Source organism: Notolabrus celidotus, chromosome 17 (genome assembly GCF_009762535.1).
Source record: "Notolabrus celidotus isolate fNotCel1 chromosome 17, fNotCel1.pri, whole genome shotgun sequence".
In the NCBI taxonomy this organism is placed as follows: Eukaryota; Metazoa; Chordata; class Actinopteri; order Labriformes; family Labridae; genus Notolabrus; species Notolabrus celidotus.
This window is the reverse complement of record NC_048288.1, coordinates 14,490,114-14,506,959: the sequence shown is the minus strand read 5'-3', so window position 1 is coordinate 14,506,959 and position 16,846 is coordinate 14,490,114. Positions and strand designations below refer to the sequence as shown.

At 41.7% G+C, this 16,846-nt stretch overlaps 1 protein-coding gene across 1 annotated transcript in view; it reads right to left on the bottom strand.

The window, feature by feature from the left end:
* ccdc191 (coiled-coil domain containing 191) overlaps positions 1-16,846 on the bottom strand; it is a 17,583-nt gene extending 737 nt beyond the window's left edge. Inside the window, 17 exon segments of the mRNA XM_034706229.1 lie at positions 1,941-2,095; positions 2,454-2,606; positions 3,620-3,763; positions 4,439-4,540; positions 4,633-4,715; positions 6,020-6,111; positions 8,570-8,985; positions 9,398-9,650; positions 11,084-11,274; positions 11,442-11,586; positions 13,312-13,436; positions 13,438-13,536; positions 13,664-13,842; positions 15,173-15,325; positions 15,448-15,583; positions 15,846-15,884; positions 16,503-16,846. Of these exon segments, the coding sequence (XP_034562120.1) occupies positions 1,941-2,095; positions 2,454-2,606; positions 3,620-3,763; positions 4,439-4,540; positions 4,633-4,715; positions 6,020-6,111; positions 8,570-8,985; positions 9,398-9,650; positions 11,084-11,274; positions 11,442-11,586; positions 13,312-13,436; positions 13,438-13,536; positions 13,664-13,842; positions 15,173-15,325; positions 15,448-15,583; positions 15,846-15,884; positions 16,503-16,640 (2,603 nt within the window). The 5' untranslated portion in view covers positions 16,641-16,846.

The window sequence follows — 16,846 nt, the reverse complement described above, 5'->3', positions numbered from 1 at the left end:
GGAACGAGTCTGTGTGTCTGAAATAATAACTCCGAGGTCATTTTCACTTACATATGGACTCACATCAGCAGCAGCGTTCTCTTATTTTGATGCAAATAAGTTAATTTGAGCATATTAGCATAGTGGACAGCAGTAGGACAGTAAGCATTATAATTGCTTACATTGTTCCTACAGAGCAGTCTAATAAGTTGAACTGGAGCTGCTGGTCTGAAGATGTTCTAATGATGGTGATCCCATAGACTGTATATATAAGGGGCAGCATTGCTCTGCCTTTAACTACTGTACAGTTTTGAAGCCAAAATATCCTGTTCCAGAATGCAGACATCTTGTACATTTTCTGCAGCCAGAGTCTGCGCAGTAGGGAATTTGTGTGTTTCCATGGAACGAGCTCCTCCCTACAGCGTACCGTCACGAGGTCCTACGGAGTTTCTCTCTATGGCAGCTGTCAGTCAAAGGAAATCCGGATGTAAAACCACATTTTTTAACCTCTAACAACTAACGAAAAAGAAAGGACTTGAACACAAAACAGTCAAATAATAACTACATATCACCACAGCATACGGATGTGAGAAACATTTGTACCACGTGTATTTATTTTTTAAAGTTTGACTGCAGCCCCATTCAAATGAATGGTGGAGACAGAGTTTTTGACCTATAATGCAGCCAGCCACCAGGGGGAGCAGTTTTTGTGGAAGCTTCACTTCCAGCTGAGCGATCGGACGTCCATTTTTTTTCAAGCATCAAAATTAAACTTTAATTCCACAAACTTCATCAAATACAATGAAACACTAACAAGCTGCTCATTATGTCTACTTTCTATTATTTGCTGTTGTAAACAAACTTGAATTCAAGAAACAAAGATATCAGATATGGTGAAAAAAAAGACCTACTGACCCTTCAGACCTGCTGCTGTTAGCATCAAGAAGCTCATTACAGAAGCTTTTATAAGCAGTACTCACAAACTGAACATGAGGAAGCTAAAATCAAAACATTGGGAGAAAATATCACTTCTTTTTTTCTTAGTGACTTTAAAACGTATCTTATTCATCACAGCTAAACACAGGATCACAGAGTCTGTGGGTTAATTCTGTCAAAGCGTGACTAAAGTTAGCAGAGCTTGCACCGCCAGTACTGGTTACATGTGCACATGCCTGTGCTTGTTACACATTGCTCTGTTTGAGTGGTTGTATGCCAGTTTGTGCAGACCCCGCCCACACAGCATACATCTAAATCTTTATTGTTAGATCAAAATACTGACAAGCCACACTATGACTTATTGTCTTCATGATGGACGACAGAGAGAGACATCATGACTGACAGGAGTTACTGTGTAACCTGTATTATACAGTCTGTGTGTGTAACTCTCTAATGGAGACGGATATGATGGTGTTATTTACAACCTGTTGTTCAGGTAGTCACAAAGGTAAGATGAGCTTCTGTTAAAGCTTTTAAACTTCATCAATAATTTACAGAAACTGAGCCTTTAAATTCACTTTACCTTTAATGGATAGGAAAGCTGAAGAAAGAGTCAATGCAGGGAGCAGAGCGTGGGGGAAGACATGCAGCAAATGGTAGAGGTTGGGAGTCGAACCTGTGACCTCTGCTACAAGGACTATAGCCTCTGTATATAGGGTGCACGCTTACCCCGTTAGGCCTATGGCACCTCTTAAATGCACATTTAATCTACTTGAATGAACTGTATTTATCTCAGAAGTGTTGACTGTCTTCATAAGATGTTTGTCCAACTTAAACGCCATTCATTTATACGACTTAGAGGCATGTGTTTCTGTCTGCTCTGATGTGACATCTCAACACATGATTAAACTCTCACACGTGGTGAGGCCGGATTTTCATTTTACACATTGTTAGTGAGATATTTCTCTGGTGGAGTGTGAAGACGAACAGCAGCACCGGCACAGTGAACATATGGGGAAGCAGACCTGTTATTGTGCTCCTGTGACAGCTCCTGACGGTCCCGCTCCATCAGCCTCTCCTGGGTCACATGGTCCAGCAGCGCCAGCAGAAACCTCCTGAGAGTGCGAGCCCGATAGAAGCGTTCGGCTCTCTGCTCCTGAATAAACCTCCAGTCTTTAAGCTGGAAACACAAACAATCATTCAGAGAACATAATCTGATAAACTGACCTGAAGTTAGCTAATGATTCATGTTTCCTGCACTTTGATTAAACGAGGTTTATGTGGTTCAACTTCTCTTAGCAGCGAAATCCACAACAAATGAGATGTGAAAGAGATGAGGACACTCCAGCTTAGTTCATAAGAAACTGTTCCTCAATAAAAACGTATAAATAATCTGAATTTATAAAAAAAAATGAATCATGACTTTGTCTAAGAACTGAACACCTGAAGAGAAGGTGCTGCTCCAAGTCCCAGGTAGAAAACAGGGAGACTGCAATCCTATCTAAGTCATTGTATGTGTCAGTGCTGTGTATACACACTCTCTTCCAGCAGCTTAAGCCCCTCTGAAGCAGAGCATGCTGGTACAGTTGGTCAGCTGAAGCCTCCCTCTCAGACAGGGACTCTCTGGCTGACTGCAGCCAGCCTCGTGTGCAGCGCCTCAGGAGCAGGAGATTGTGGTGACCGTCTGCCAGCTGGCGGGGATTGAAAAGAAAAAGCGTTAATGCGCGCTGATGAATGCATCCAAACTAAACTTCCATGTGTGCCATGTTGAAACAAAGGAGCGGTGTGAAATGAGGAGCAGCACATTTCACGGGAGGGTTTACATTTATGTGTGCATCATGTATGCACAGGGTGTGTGGTGTTGGGCATGTTGGAGATTTAACGAGGATGCTATGAAGAGATGTGGTTTGAAAGTTGTTGAGTACTGTTTTATTTTACTGAAGCCAGTTCATGCGTGAGAATAAACCTTTTTGATGTTTTAGATTGGTACACAGTCTGTAGTTGGAGGTCCCTTATTGATCAGCTCCAAATGACACTGTCCTGATTCACAGCAAGGTGATGTTATGGATGAACGGATGATATCAAAATGAAACTCGGGTCAAAGAAACCATGTGTGATCCTCTTTGAATCCCTAAAATCTTAATCAGATTAGTCTCTGTAATCTTCCTCGTTAGATAACCAGGAGGCGTTTTGTCTTTGTCTAGTCCTCGAGTTCTGAAAAACCTCCAGCTGGTCATGAAGATTTGAATAAAGACCCTTTAACACCCATGCATTGCCTTTTACACAAGGGCCTACACTCTGCATCACAGACTCCACAGTGCATGGTTTTTAGAGTCAAAGCAGCTCTGTTACCTCCAGGGGTCTTTTTTATCATGCAGATCATGGCCCACACCTGGACGAGGAGTTAACCTTGAGGTCACAATTCTTCCATTTCTTCCCTTATTTTGATTCTTTGCAGAAGTGTGTTTGGTGATGGAAAACCTGGAGCACTCCTTGTTCCTTGTAGTTTCCTATTCAAATTTGTGATCTTCAAAGTCAAGGCACCTTGGGCAGTTTGTAGTTAAATGTTGCAACCTGGGATTGGACCTCCAACCTTCTGTTTGAGAGACGACCCACTCTATCACCGCCTCCCCACAGCTTACAGATTTACAACGGGTAACTTTGGATGGTGGATGGTTTAAAAAACCTCTGACAGGTGAGTTACCTGTATGTTGGCTTGTCTGAGCTGAATGAGCCGTTTCCATGGAGCCAGGCCTCGACGTAGAAGTAGGTTTCTGTGGTGGTGTTGACGGGCCAGCTCCAGGAGCTTCTGGTGCCTTTTAAGTTGGCGCTGTTTCTCCTCTTTCCTCTTCACGTGCAAAGAAATGAGATGATTTAAATACAAGGAATAAAGACGTTCATGTGGAGCACCTCATATGGACAAAAAAACAAGAGACTCATCAGGTAACAAAAGAACACACCTGACAAAACAGAGAGGTGAGGCAAGACAAGACAACACAATACAATAAAAGAAATAAGTGTACAAGAAAATCAATAAAATAGAAAGGAATAAAAGCAATACAATTATATATGATAAAATAAAGCTAATAAAAGTAATTTTAAAAATATAGTAAAAAATGAAGTGATTCATTAATTAAAAATAAATGAGAAAAAAACTATTTAAGTATTTAAAAAAAAACATTAAACGGTTTAATAATTAAGGTTTATCAAAAGTTAATAAGTCAGTCAAATAAATTAATTAATTCAGAATACATAAAAATAAAAGAAGCAACAAATAAGCAAAAAAAGTGAAATAAATAAAATAATTAAAAGACATAATTAAAATTAAATTATAAAAATAAACAAATAGAGAAAACAAATAAAAGAGAAGTTAGAATTATGAGATGAAAAAGAGTTTAAAGGTTATTTGAAAGCAATAGGAGAAAATCAGGTTTAAATGAAGTGAATTTAAAAATGTGACTTATATATTATGTATTGTGTGTTTTTATGTGTCTGAGTTTTCTTTAGGAGATAATGATGTCACCTCTTTTTCTTGTCTCTTCTCCTCTCTCTTCCTCTCTGCTGCTCTGTGCTTCTCCTCCTCTTCCCCCCTCTTCCTCTGCTCCTCAGCAGCTTTCAGCTCAGCCTGTAAAAGTGTAGTTTATTAGTGCTGTTTTCAGGTCATGTTATTTTCATGCCCTTTCAGACGTGATATTTATCCCACTAAATGATTAATACCAGTTTTTTCTCTTCGTTTCTCTGTTTGAGCTCCACGACTTCCTTCCTCCGCTCTGCGCGCTGACGTGCACGATCCTCCATGGCTTCAGGGAGAGACCGAGGGAGTGGGGTGAGTTATAGAGTGAATATCAGAAAGTAATTGTATGTTATACCCTGAACACAAAACTGGAGTCAAGGTACACACCACAAGTGCTCCTCGTGAATGACTATGGACCTGTAGGCTTTCAGGAACATGCAAATTAAGCCTCCATATGTGTGACTTAGGGTCATGCAATTTTCTCTGCAGGAAAAATTCTGCGAGATGTTTTTTTAGTTATTCTTTTTTCATTTGAAGTGTTGCATAACGATACAAGACAGGTGAGAGACATGACAATACAGTACACACAATATATAAAACAAAGGGAAAGACAAGACAACAAGTGAACATTTCGGCGACACTACAGTGACTAGCAGGAACAAACAATGTAATGAAATATGAAGCATTGAGGAAGTTAAAAAGCTGTGTGTGTGTGTGTGTGTGTGTGTGTGTGTGTGTGTGTGTGTGTGTGTGTGTGCGTGTGTGCGTGCGTGCGTGCGTGCGTGCGTGCGTGCGTGCGTGCGTGCGTGCGTGCGTGCGTGCGTGCGTGCGTGCGTGACCGTGTGGGTGTGTGTCTCTTTGTATGTTTAATACAAGTAACCGTAATGGAAACAAATTTAGGGGAAGGGGGGATTCAATTAATTAATAGAGACCAAACTAATAAATTAATCAATTGATAAAAAATAATAAATAAAAACATTAAAAGAAAGAAAAATAGGGAAAAAAAGATATATAAATACTTCTACTACTACTAATAATAACCACAATCATGTTGAGTGATACTAACAATTATTATCACTATCACCAATTAAATAAAAACAAATAATAATTAATTAATTAATATAAAAAAAAAGGGAAAATAGTTAAGTGGGTATGTGAGAAATTGGGTAAATATAAATAAAGGGATACAATACTGCAACTACTACTAATAATAATCAATAACAATAAGACTAATAATAATAGTAATAGTAATTAGTTTGATATATTACAAAATAAAAATAAATATACTGTAACTCAATACTAAATAATCATAATAATGATAATAATAATGGTAATAATCGCAGTAGTACCAACCAAATAATTTGTTTCATTTACATCATAACCATCATCATCACTGCCTCTTCCTTTCATCCCCAAACTCCCTCCTCAGTGGAGGAGGAATTATAATTATCTTAGTATGATGATGCAGTGGTAACCCAATATTGGTCAGGTTACATGTTTGAAAAATAAAACTGATACATAAGTCACACACACAGCTCCTCTGTAGGTTTTCAGACTCTATGGCTCTGAGAAAAGGAATTGCAGACTGACCTGTAATGATTGGATGTGGGAACTTCTGCCGTGAGGGCGCTTCCCTCTGAGGTGCACAAAGACCTTCAGGTACTGCAGGAGCTGTGTGTGCCCTGCAAAAGCAACAATCAAAACCAGAGGCACATATACAAAGTCCATCATAACCCTGTCAGCACCCTCCCCGTTCCTGATCACTGACTGGAACGTTTCAATTCAGAGAGGCATTGACTTGAAGAAAACCTGCCAACACGTGTCGGGTCGGCCTAAATCTATAAAAGAATACCAATGAAGCGCTTTTTCCCTTTACTTATAAAAACAGTCACAAAGTCTGTTCAAGGCGGAATCGACTTCTTTGACAGTCTGTTTCATGCGAAATCTTATAAATTTATGATTAAATGAACAACAAAGGAGAAAAAAAACATTCTACAGCACGTCCTGACTTCAACTCTCTCGTCTCTTCAAAAATCCTTCTGTAGCTCACTCTTCATCCTCTACCCTGAGAGCTGTATTCAATAGAGAAAGCTATTAACGAATAATGACTTTCTACCTCGACTCACCTCCATGCAGCTCCTGAAAGCAGCAGAGGTCTGTACTATTCTATACAAATACCTCAGAAGGATTTTTCTCTGTAAAAACCTTTTCAACACTCCATTAACCATTCAAGATTTCAACTGAAAACGATGCTGCGACTCATTTCCATTAGTCAGCACAGAGAGTGGAGTGAGCGAGCCTTAGTGTTCCATCACTTACACAACATTTGGAGATATTAATGCATTAAGTGCATCTGAAAATGTGAGGATAGTTTTTCTCAGAGGAAAGCTCACATCCTGTCCAAACTGGTTCATTCAGAGAGCAAGCTATACGCAAAGTGTCTGCAAGAACACAGAAACACACACAGTTGTGGACTGACCTATTGAATCCCTAAGACTCACACTTGAACAAACTTTAGGGGGGACATCGCTGTAGTTCCCTCTTATCAGGCTGCCCAAATAAGTCTCTAAAGACTCTTCAGCTAGTTCAAAATGCCGCAGGTCGTGTATTGACTAGAACTAGGAAGAGGGAGCACATCTCTCCAGTGTTAGCTTCCCTACACTGGCTCCCCATAAAGGCTACAATATAATTTAAAATCCTTCTTCTGACCCACAAAGCCCTTAAAAATCAGGCACCCTTGTATCTTAAAAAGCTCATAGTGCCCTATTACCCCTCTAGAACACTACGCTCCCAACATGTAGGCCTGCTGGGGTTACCTATAATCTCTAAAAGTAGCATGGGAAGTAGAACCTTCAGTTATCAGGCACCTCTCCTTTGGAGTCATCTACCAGTCAGGGTCCGGGAGGCAGACCCTCTCCACTTTTAAGATTAAAACTTTCCTTTTTGATAAAGCTTATAGTTAGAGCTGGATCAGGCTTGGACCAGCTCTTAGTTATGCTGCTATAGGCTTAGACTGCTGGGGGAACTGGCGCAATGACACGCTGGGATCCTATTTCACCCCAACCCCCCATCACTTAACTCTAACTCTTCCTGTCCCATTGAAAGTTACTAACCATAGACCTTTCTAGAGTCCCTGAGCTCCATTGTCTCGAAGTTCCCTCTGAGCTGCCGTAGGCATCCTCCTGCTGCGGACGTTCTGGACTCCAGCTGATACGGACGTGCTGAACTCCAGCGGCAACAGCTTCTACTACTAGTCTCATCACTATCACCTCTCTCTCTTACTCTCGTCTATCCCTCTTTCAAGACCCAACTCGGTCGAGGCATGATGGCTGTCTAACATGAGTCTGGTTCTGCTCGAGGTTTCTGCCTGTTAAAAGGAAGTTTTTCCTCGCCACTGTAATTAGCTAAATACTGTGATGTGCAATGCTCATGATGGATTAAGGTGGGGTAAGACTGAGTCTCACCCTGTCTTGAAGTTGGGTCTCTGTTCATAATTTGACATAGAGTGATCTAGACCTCCTATGTTTGTAAAAGCGTCTCGAGATAACGTTTGTTGTGATTTGGTGCTATACAAATAAAGATTAATTGATTGATTGATTGATTGATTGATTGATTGATTGATTGATTGATTGATTGATTGATTGATTGATTGATTGATTGATTGATTATGGGGCTCCTTGTTTTATGACTTATTCACCAGGGATGAACACAGACCTCTGACAAACCAACAGCTTTCCTCTCTTTACGCTCACGGTGTGTCTCGCCCACTTCATACAGTTTCTCTCTCTCTTCTGTGAGAGTCTTATCTCCACAAAATCCATCAGCAGCCTGTTGTACAAAGACCCCCAAAAAACACAGCCTCCCCCTCTCTCTCTCTCTCTCTCTCTCTCTCACACAGCGGTTCATTATCACGACAGGTGATCCATGTGTAGGCTAGGCTCGTTAATGATGATCACATCGATTCCACTCAGATAGAGCAGAAAGACGTCAGCAGCAACCAACTGCACAACTTAACAGTGATGTGAGAAGGTTTCAATCAATGGAGGGGCGCACTGAGTGATCTCTCTCACTCTCTCTCTCTCTCTCTCTCTATCATTGAATGTGTTTGTGTTACATTTGAATGAAATGCACTGAACCCACCTGTGCTCTGCAGGGTCAGCCTTGTAACCCTTTGCTCTCTGGCCCCTCAGCACTGAGAGCTGTGTGATCTGTGCAGTTTTCTCCATCTCCAGCTCCAGGCTCACCACACTCTGCTCCTCCTTCAGCCTAGCGATCTGCTCCTGCTGCTCCCTCAGCAGCTTCCTCTGCTGCGTAATGATCTGCTGCTGGACGGTGTGTCTCTTCCCATACCTGCTGCTCGCTCTGATATTTGATCCCGGTACATCATCACTTCCTCCTTTCCGCTGTGCACTGTGAACCTCGGCAGCAGTCGGGGCTGCGTGGCGTCGAGTCACCTGCCATGGCTGAGTGGGCCGTGTCATTGCACCCACAGGGGTAGTTTTCTGCTGTGCTGCGGAGGTGTTAGGGGCTAAAGGGCCTGACCCTTGGTGATCTTCCTGCCGAGGAAATAGAAACGGTGAAGATGGTGTTGTATAAATATCAAGAGGAATAAGAGGAATACAGCAGATACAGCTTCAGGCTCCTTAAGCCGAACTGAGCTCCAGGAATCCTGATTTATAAGCAGCACGGCTCCTCGTTGATCCCTCCAACATGAACTCCTGCAAGCCAAACTTCATCTCCTGTTCTGTCTCTTCACTCCCTAAGGTCCTACACCCCAGACACTCTCTATACTGTCCTGTCCCTTATATTTTCCTCTCCTTCTCTTCTGAGCTGGTAATATTTCAGCAGGAAAGCACGTTAAGCTCCTGTAGACCTGCTGAACAAGGTTCAGGTCATCCCAGGCAGAGAGAGGTTTCAGTTTGGACCAAAACTTTTGGCCTAACGAGGATTTCTGGATGCATCTCTCACCTTGTTAGTCCTCTCTGGCTGGGTAGACACGGCCTCAGGTGGGGCCATTACTTGCTGATGTTTTGAGGTTTCTGTGGCCTCCAGTTTGCCTGCTGATGCAGCATTTATTAAGGCGGCCATCTTGCGCCGGGTCTCCTGCTGCTGGGACAAAAGCTCTCGTTGTTCCTTCTCCATCCGACACCACAGCAGCCACTCACACAGGCATCGCCGTAACAACCGCTTCCTGTCACTCTCTGCAGCCAGCCGGCATTGTCTATGTAGAAAAAATGTGACTGTGTTTTTAACTTGTTCAGTCATGGTGTGGCGAAGTGTCTTATAAACGTACTGCAATGGGCCCGCATCCTCAGATCCTTAATCCTGTTGTTAAACATTCCTTAACACTCTTCAGAGGCACTTTTGTATGAACTGTCTTTATTTTCTCCTGTAGTATACTACCATCTTTTCCAGCCATTTCAAATTGATTCAGCATTTAAAATGTGGCACAAAAATGGCCTGGTCTTTTTTTGAATACCTTTTTGTCAAGGTAACACTTATGTCATTTGTAACACTATGAAAAAGATAGAATATTCCCAAAACTCCTTTTTCAGATTTCTACAAACCAGAAGCTTTGCTCGTTAACATTTTAGATCCCCACACCCACCGGCTGAAAATGTTATTGATGGCAAAATTTACACAATGATTCAGGGTATTAACCTCCCCTCATTGGGAAAAAAAACTGGCATGGGAACAGGACCTAAATATTGAACTTTCTTGGAAGTTTTGGCAACTTTGCCAAGGATACATTCATACCTCTTCTGTATGTATTGGACAATGCCTGATTCAATTTAAAGTACTACATCGCCTTCATTATTCAGACTTGCCTAAATATACCCTAATGTCAGTCCAGCCACTACGGGCCATATGTTTTGGCATTGTCGATCTCTGAAGAGTTTCTGAAAAAAAATGTTTTGAGGTCCTTTCATATGTGTGGTGTAACCATAACACCTTCCTCATACATTTCCATCTTTGGGGTCCCTCCCCCAGAGATCCCTATCTAAAAGGTACATGCAAAGGCTGTAGCTTTTGCCTCATTAATAGCCTGAAGATTCATTCTGCTACAATGAAAATCTGATAAACCTTCCTTATTCAACAGCTGGATTGGAGAAATGCTCTCCATGCTGCAACCAGAAAAACTAAGATACGATCGAGCCAACTGTCCTGAAAAATATGATGCCATTTGGTCACATTTCATTGAATAAGTAAAGAACCTGAGTCCATCATGAAACTTTCTTTTTGTTTTTGGTAATGTAAATATTCATGTTTCATTGTCATGTCTATGAATGTAAAGGAGCATTTGTCAGTCACAATGTTTTTGTTTATTATCATAGTATTTGCTCGTTAATCTACAGATTTATTTTCTTTTTAATCAGTTATTATTTTTACTGCTTTTACATTTATTATTATTGGGGTTTTTTTTATGTTGTTTATTTATTTTTTTCATTCTTGTCACTCTTGTCTCTAAGTGTAGGGTGGGTGTAGGGAATAAATGTTCTTGTTTGTAAAATGAAACACTATAAATAAGGCATTTTAAATAAAAAGTACTGCAATGAAGATTCATTGTCTGAATAAACAGTGGACTTTGACGGTGTGTCGGTTGTAACAGGCAGCTTCATACAGACTGATTGGATCTTTATTCTTGTTCCTTGCCTGTTTTCAGCTCGTAGCTCCTCCTCCGTTTTAACCACTTCTCGCTGCCTTCGCTGAGCCCACACCACTGCCCGCCACGCTCGCCACACTCTCAGCTGCCTCTTCCAGTCACAGAGAGCCATGGCCTTACCCAAACGCAGCCTTCGATCCAAGACAACAGAATACCATCCGGAGAAATGCCTCTGCAGACACTAAAGAAAAGCCCACACATTCAAACATGCATACATTAAAGTATACATATACATATACATATACATATACATATACATATACTTATACATATACATATACATATACATATACATATACAAAACCTGCAAACACATCCACACACGGAGCACCATAAACTGGCTCTTACCTGGAGGTCATGCATGTGGACCTTGGTTTGAGTTTTCTCCTGTCTGTATAGCTGCTCTGTGTCCTGAAGCTGCTGCTTAGTGGGAAGTGGAGGAGTTGGCTGGAGCCCTCTGGCTGCCCTCTGCCCTTCTCCTCTCTCCTTCTCCCTGTGGATTAAATAAGCATGCACTGCTAAGCGTACAGGATAAAGGGGGACAGTCGGAGTAGAGTTTTCAGAGAGTAAGCCTTTCTGCCCGGGTGGACAATTTCCAGGCCCTCCGTGATAACAGTTTTTGGTGCTGAGTTAAAATTCCACATCTTAAAAAAATCCATCAATAAGATCATCATGATGCCAAAAATTGCAAACTTTGAAAATGACTAACATTGTGGATGATTCAAGTTTTGTACGTATGAACGGACACATAATTTTCCACATATCCTCAGGGCTTTAGCGTTAATGAGATGCTTTCTTGCGTAAATGTCAGATGAGATGGTGAAACTGCTAAACGCTGCACCTTCTAAATATCAGCAGCTCAGAGTGCTGACCACAGAGCTGAGATACCCGGTCTCAGGACAGGTCTGGAGGGCACTGTTCGAAGGTTTCTGTCTCCTTGGGGTGGAATGTGTGAAAGTGCTCTCTTTGTGATATCGCTGAACCTTTCTGTTTACGTCATGCAGATCATTAGTCTGCTGTTTTATGAAGTCATGTCTTTGCATTGAAGTTCAACGTCTCACTATGTCCTCTTTCTTACGTCTCTCCGCGGACTCCTGTCTCTGTTGTCCTCTCCTCTTTCCCTTCTAAAGCACTGAATGGTTTCGGGCCAAAATACATTAGTGACCTTCTGACACATTATGAACCATCCAGGCCTCTGATGTCATCTGGGACAGGTCTGTTTATTGTCCCCAGAGTCAGGACTAAATGTGGAGAGGCATCTTTCAGTTTTTATGCACCAAATATCTGGAACAAACTACCAGAGAGCTGCAGGTCCGCTGCAACTCTCAGCTCCTTTAAGACAAAGCTGAAGACTTTTCTGTTTGCTGCTGCTTTTTTTAATTAAATCAAATAATTATTGATTTCCTAAACTGTAACTTTTTATTCTTGACAATCTAATATGATTTTACGATTTTTAATGACTATTTTTAATTTCATTTAAGTGTCTTTTAATGTTCAAGTGATTTTTAACTGTATTGATCATTTTATATAAAGCACTTTGAATTGCCTTGTTGCTGAAATACGCTTTATAAATAAATTTGCCTTGCCTTGCCTTGCCTTCGTGTGGTGGGCGGTGGGAGCTTGATTGGAGGGGGGTGATTGTGGGGGATCAGAGCGAACTGTTGAGCCTCCCAGAGATGTCGTGGGCCTAACTTGAGGAGACACCGGTGAAGGGAGGTTCCCACTTGATAACCCCTCGATGAGCTGGCTCTCGCCGCCCATCTATCTTCACGTCTGGGATGTGGGGACTTTAGAGGCCACTAGGTCACATAACTAATCAGTGCAGCATAAATATTAGAGTGAGGGAGTAAGTACCTCGTGTTTATTTCATGTCCTTTTTCATCCTGCAGGCCACGGTGAATCTTTTTCATTGTCTTCATCAAAAGAAGTTCATGACCAAAGTATAGGAAGGACAAATTTTCACTCTCCAGATACAGAAATCACTCTCCGTCTTCTGTTCCCTCTGCAGGGACTCCTCGAAAATCACAGGGTCGGGGAGTTAGCACATCACTTCTTACCTCTGAAGAGCTTACTGTTAACCACGGGAGCACGCCAGATTACAAACAGGACCATGCAATCAGAAAGGGGAATGAGGGTCATTTCAGACGTGGGCAATTTTTGAAACTACCTCAGCAGAAGTAAAGAAGAAGGAAGGGAGTGATGGCTGTGGATAACGTACCTCTGTCGGACCATCTGCTCCAGGCCTCTCCTCTCCTCCATCTGACGCCGCAGCCTCACCATCTCCTGCTGCACCATCTCCTCCTGCCTCCTAGCCTCCTGCTTCCTTCTCATCTCCTCCCCTCGCGCCCCCCCTCTGCGCCTCCTCTCTCGCCACTCGCTGAGCCTCTCTCTCTCTCTGTTTCCTCTGCATCTCAGCCTCCCGCCGGGTCCTGTTCTCACGCACCTTCAGTAGCAATCAGGAGCCGTTAGTGTCAACAAGAGCACTTAACCTTCACATTGCTGATTCACTCATGCCACAGCTTTGAGACCCTCGTCTCTTTTAGGTCTTGAGAAATTTATGTCTCACATACTTGCAAGTGTCGTGCTTCCATGGTGACAATCGGGTCTCTGAACTTTGTCCTGGTTTGTCCAACATCCAGAGCCAGATCCTCTATCACCCCAGAGTCCAGCAACTCCTGCTCCATCAGGTCCTGAAGGAAGCTGCTAACAGCGCCCTGCTCTTCCTCCTCAGCCAGGCAGTTGTACAGATCTGTGAGTGAGTGTCATGATGATGATGATGATGATGATGATGATTATAATAATTATGATGATAATAATAAAAATGACAATAAATTAATTAATAATACAAAATAATAATATGATAATGATGATAATAATAAATGAATTGTATTAATGATAATAATAATTAATTCATAATGATAATAATACTACTACTCATAACAATAATAATAATAATAATAATAATGATAATAAATTAATTAATAATACAAAATAATAATGACAATAATAATTCAATAATACTGATAATAATAATACTACTACTAATCGTAATAATAACAACAAAAACAACAACAACAACAACAACAACAACAATGGTGTAGTCAGAGTGACCATGCCAGTTTAAAAAAGTGAGCTTTGAGACAGGATTTGAAAATGGAATGATTCAATGTAACAGATGTCTGGTGGGAGGGAGACCGGCTGAAAGCTCTAAACCCCATGTTGGTCAAGCAAGCAGGTAGTAGAGGTAGAGGTGAATGGAAGAAGACCTGAGAGTGACGTTGGTTGTTTTGACGTGCAGAAGTTCAGAGAGGTATTGAGGAGCATGGTTATAGATGGCCTTCAAGGTGAGGAGCAGAATCGTGCAATCAATCAGGTAGTTGATGAAGGTCAGTAGTGATGTGATTAATGGAGTGAGTTCTGGTGATGATGCAAACGGCAGAGTTCTGGTCCAGTTGAAGTTTATGGATTGAATTGAGACCGAAGAGAAGCAAATTACAATAATCAATGCACCATGTAACCAGGGTGTGAAGAAGAGTGGTGGTACTGTTTGATGTGAGGGACAGGCGGAGGTAATTGATGGTACGTGGATGGTTACATGCAGACTCAGTGACAGATGTGAGTTTGGAATGATAGTGTGCTGTGGAGGATGAAATCCAGACTCTTAACCTGGGTGGAGGGAGTGACGGAGGAGTTATCAATGTTAAATGAGAGACTGTCGAGCTTTGATATGGTGGATTTAGTGCCAATGAGGACAAGCTCAGTTTTATGGCTGTTTATTTTCAGTAAATTGCAGATGAACCAGGATTTGATTTTGTGCAGACAATCAGAGAGGGAAGGAGGGAGGAGGCAGGTTAGGTTGAAAGGTAGAGCGTGAAAGACTTTCATTTCCATCTGTTGATGAAGTCAACATAAAACATATTCTTCATTCATCATTCTAGTGTTCTCTTTGGGGTTTTGACGTCATTTTTCATCCTCCTTCTTTTGTAATGACCAAAAAAGTCAAACTTGCAATGCCCTTGGTTGATCAAATAGTGAGTGTCAGGTAAGTTGGACAGAAAAGTTTGGTCCTAGTTTTGTACCCTCAAAGTTGTTGTATTTCAGGACAGCAGGTTGAGCACCGGCCAAAGCATCAGGGCTTCTCCTCCCAGCGGGACACGCTAGGTCATCCTCTTCCTCCAGCTCCAGCTCCAGACGCAACTTACTGCCCAGCCAATCACCAAGAAGAGCCTGAGCTGCAAAAAGAAACCAACAAAACATCTATATTTTTCATCCTGCTGCTGCCCAGGCTGAACTCTCTATTATAAAAGGTAACACTCCTCCTGAGACCTTGTAATTTTTCCAGGTGCTGACCTACCTTCACTGTAAGTTTCATCATGGTCTCTTAACTGTTCAGAACTGTGCAACGGCATGGAGAGGCTGTGGGAGCCAGAGCGAGGTTTCTTTTGGGAGAAAACTTCAGAAACAGCACACTCAGAAGCCTTCTCCACACGCTGCAGGAAAAGAAACAGACATACTCAAAGTAAAGGTTCATTTTATCATGAACTAGTCTGATGTGTTAGACTAGTGTTTTGTCTGTCAATGGAAGAAAACGTTGAATTATGTCCATCAATGAATTTAATCTATTTATCGCTTGTTTTGGCAACAAACTCCAAAACCAAAGATTATATATTACTGATTATGATTATGAAACAAAATCATGCATGGAGACAACACATGTACACAAACAGCTGCACATGATCATATGTTTCTCACCTTCCTCCACTGATCGATATCATCATACTTCACATGCACCTGTCCATGAAAGAAATACTATTAAAGTGGAAGTTTGCAATGACACCTCAACGCTCACGAAAAACCTTGCTCTCATGGTCACCTTTACCTGTTTAAAAACACCCTATAACCCCTTGAGCTGTGAGCCCAATGTGCAAATGAAGGTCTGAGCCAAGCCTGATGTCTGCGGATTATTTCTCTGCAAAGCTTAGCTGTTGCCTTAAATCAGCAGATTACCTCAGAGTCATTTCCCAGACGTCCAGAAGAAGGTGCTTTTCTCTGAGTGATTCAGGTATCAGTTTCTAAGGCTGCAGGCAGGTGAGTACCGGAGAGAGGCCATCTGTTTGACATTTGTTCCCTGACATGAGCCTTATACATACAGAGCATTGACACGCTGTATGTATAAATCAATCCGACAGGGCGCTCTTTCATTATGTTTCACAACTCTAGGGGATTTTATAATACAAGGGGAAATGTCTGAACAGATACAGGGGACAGAAAAATGTTTAGTTTTTCTTTAGATAGGAGAAGGTGAACTTTAGAAACCCCAGCCACAGTTTAATTCCCCTTTCCCCAAAAACTATTATTATAGAGGCTTCCTGACTGTGAATTTAGCACAAATCCAAAGGTTTAATTTACCTTGTTAGCAGGTGTTTTGCTCCTCCATCTGAACAGGTGAGGATTGTGACCTGAGGACGTCATCTGTTTGGTGATAGAACTCCTCACCAAATAGAACAATTTAATCTCAACTGTTATTACAATGTGTCCTCGAAGCATACAGAAACAACTCTTCAAACTCCTTAAAGAAGTTCAGAAGACACTACAAAGAGCCAAAAAGAGAAGCACAGGACCCGTATACATAACTGACATCGAGTATGGTCGCGTGGAACTCTGGGTAGTGTAGTAAATTATCCATTTTGAAGCTAATTCTACAGTTTACGAAGAACACGATGACTACGTCTCCCACAATGCTTTGGGCGCGT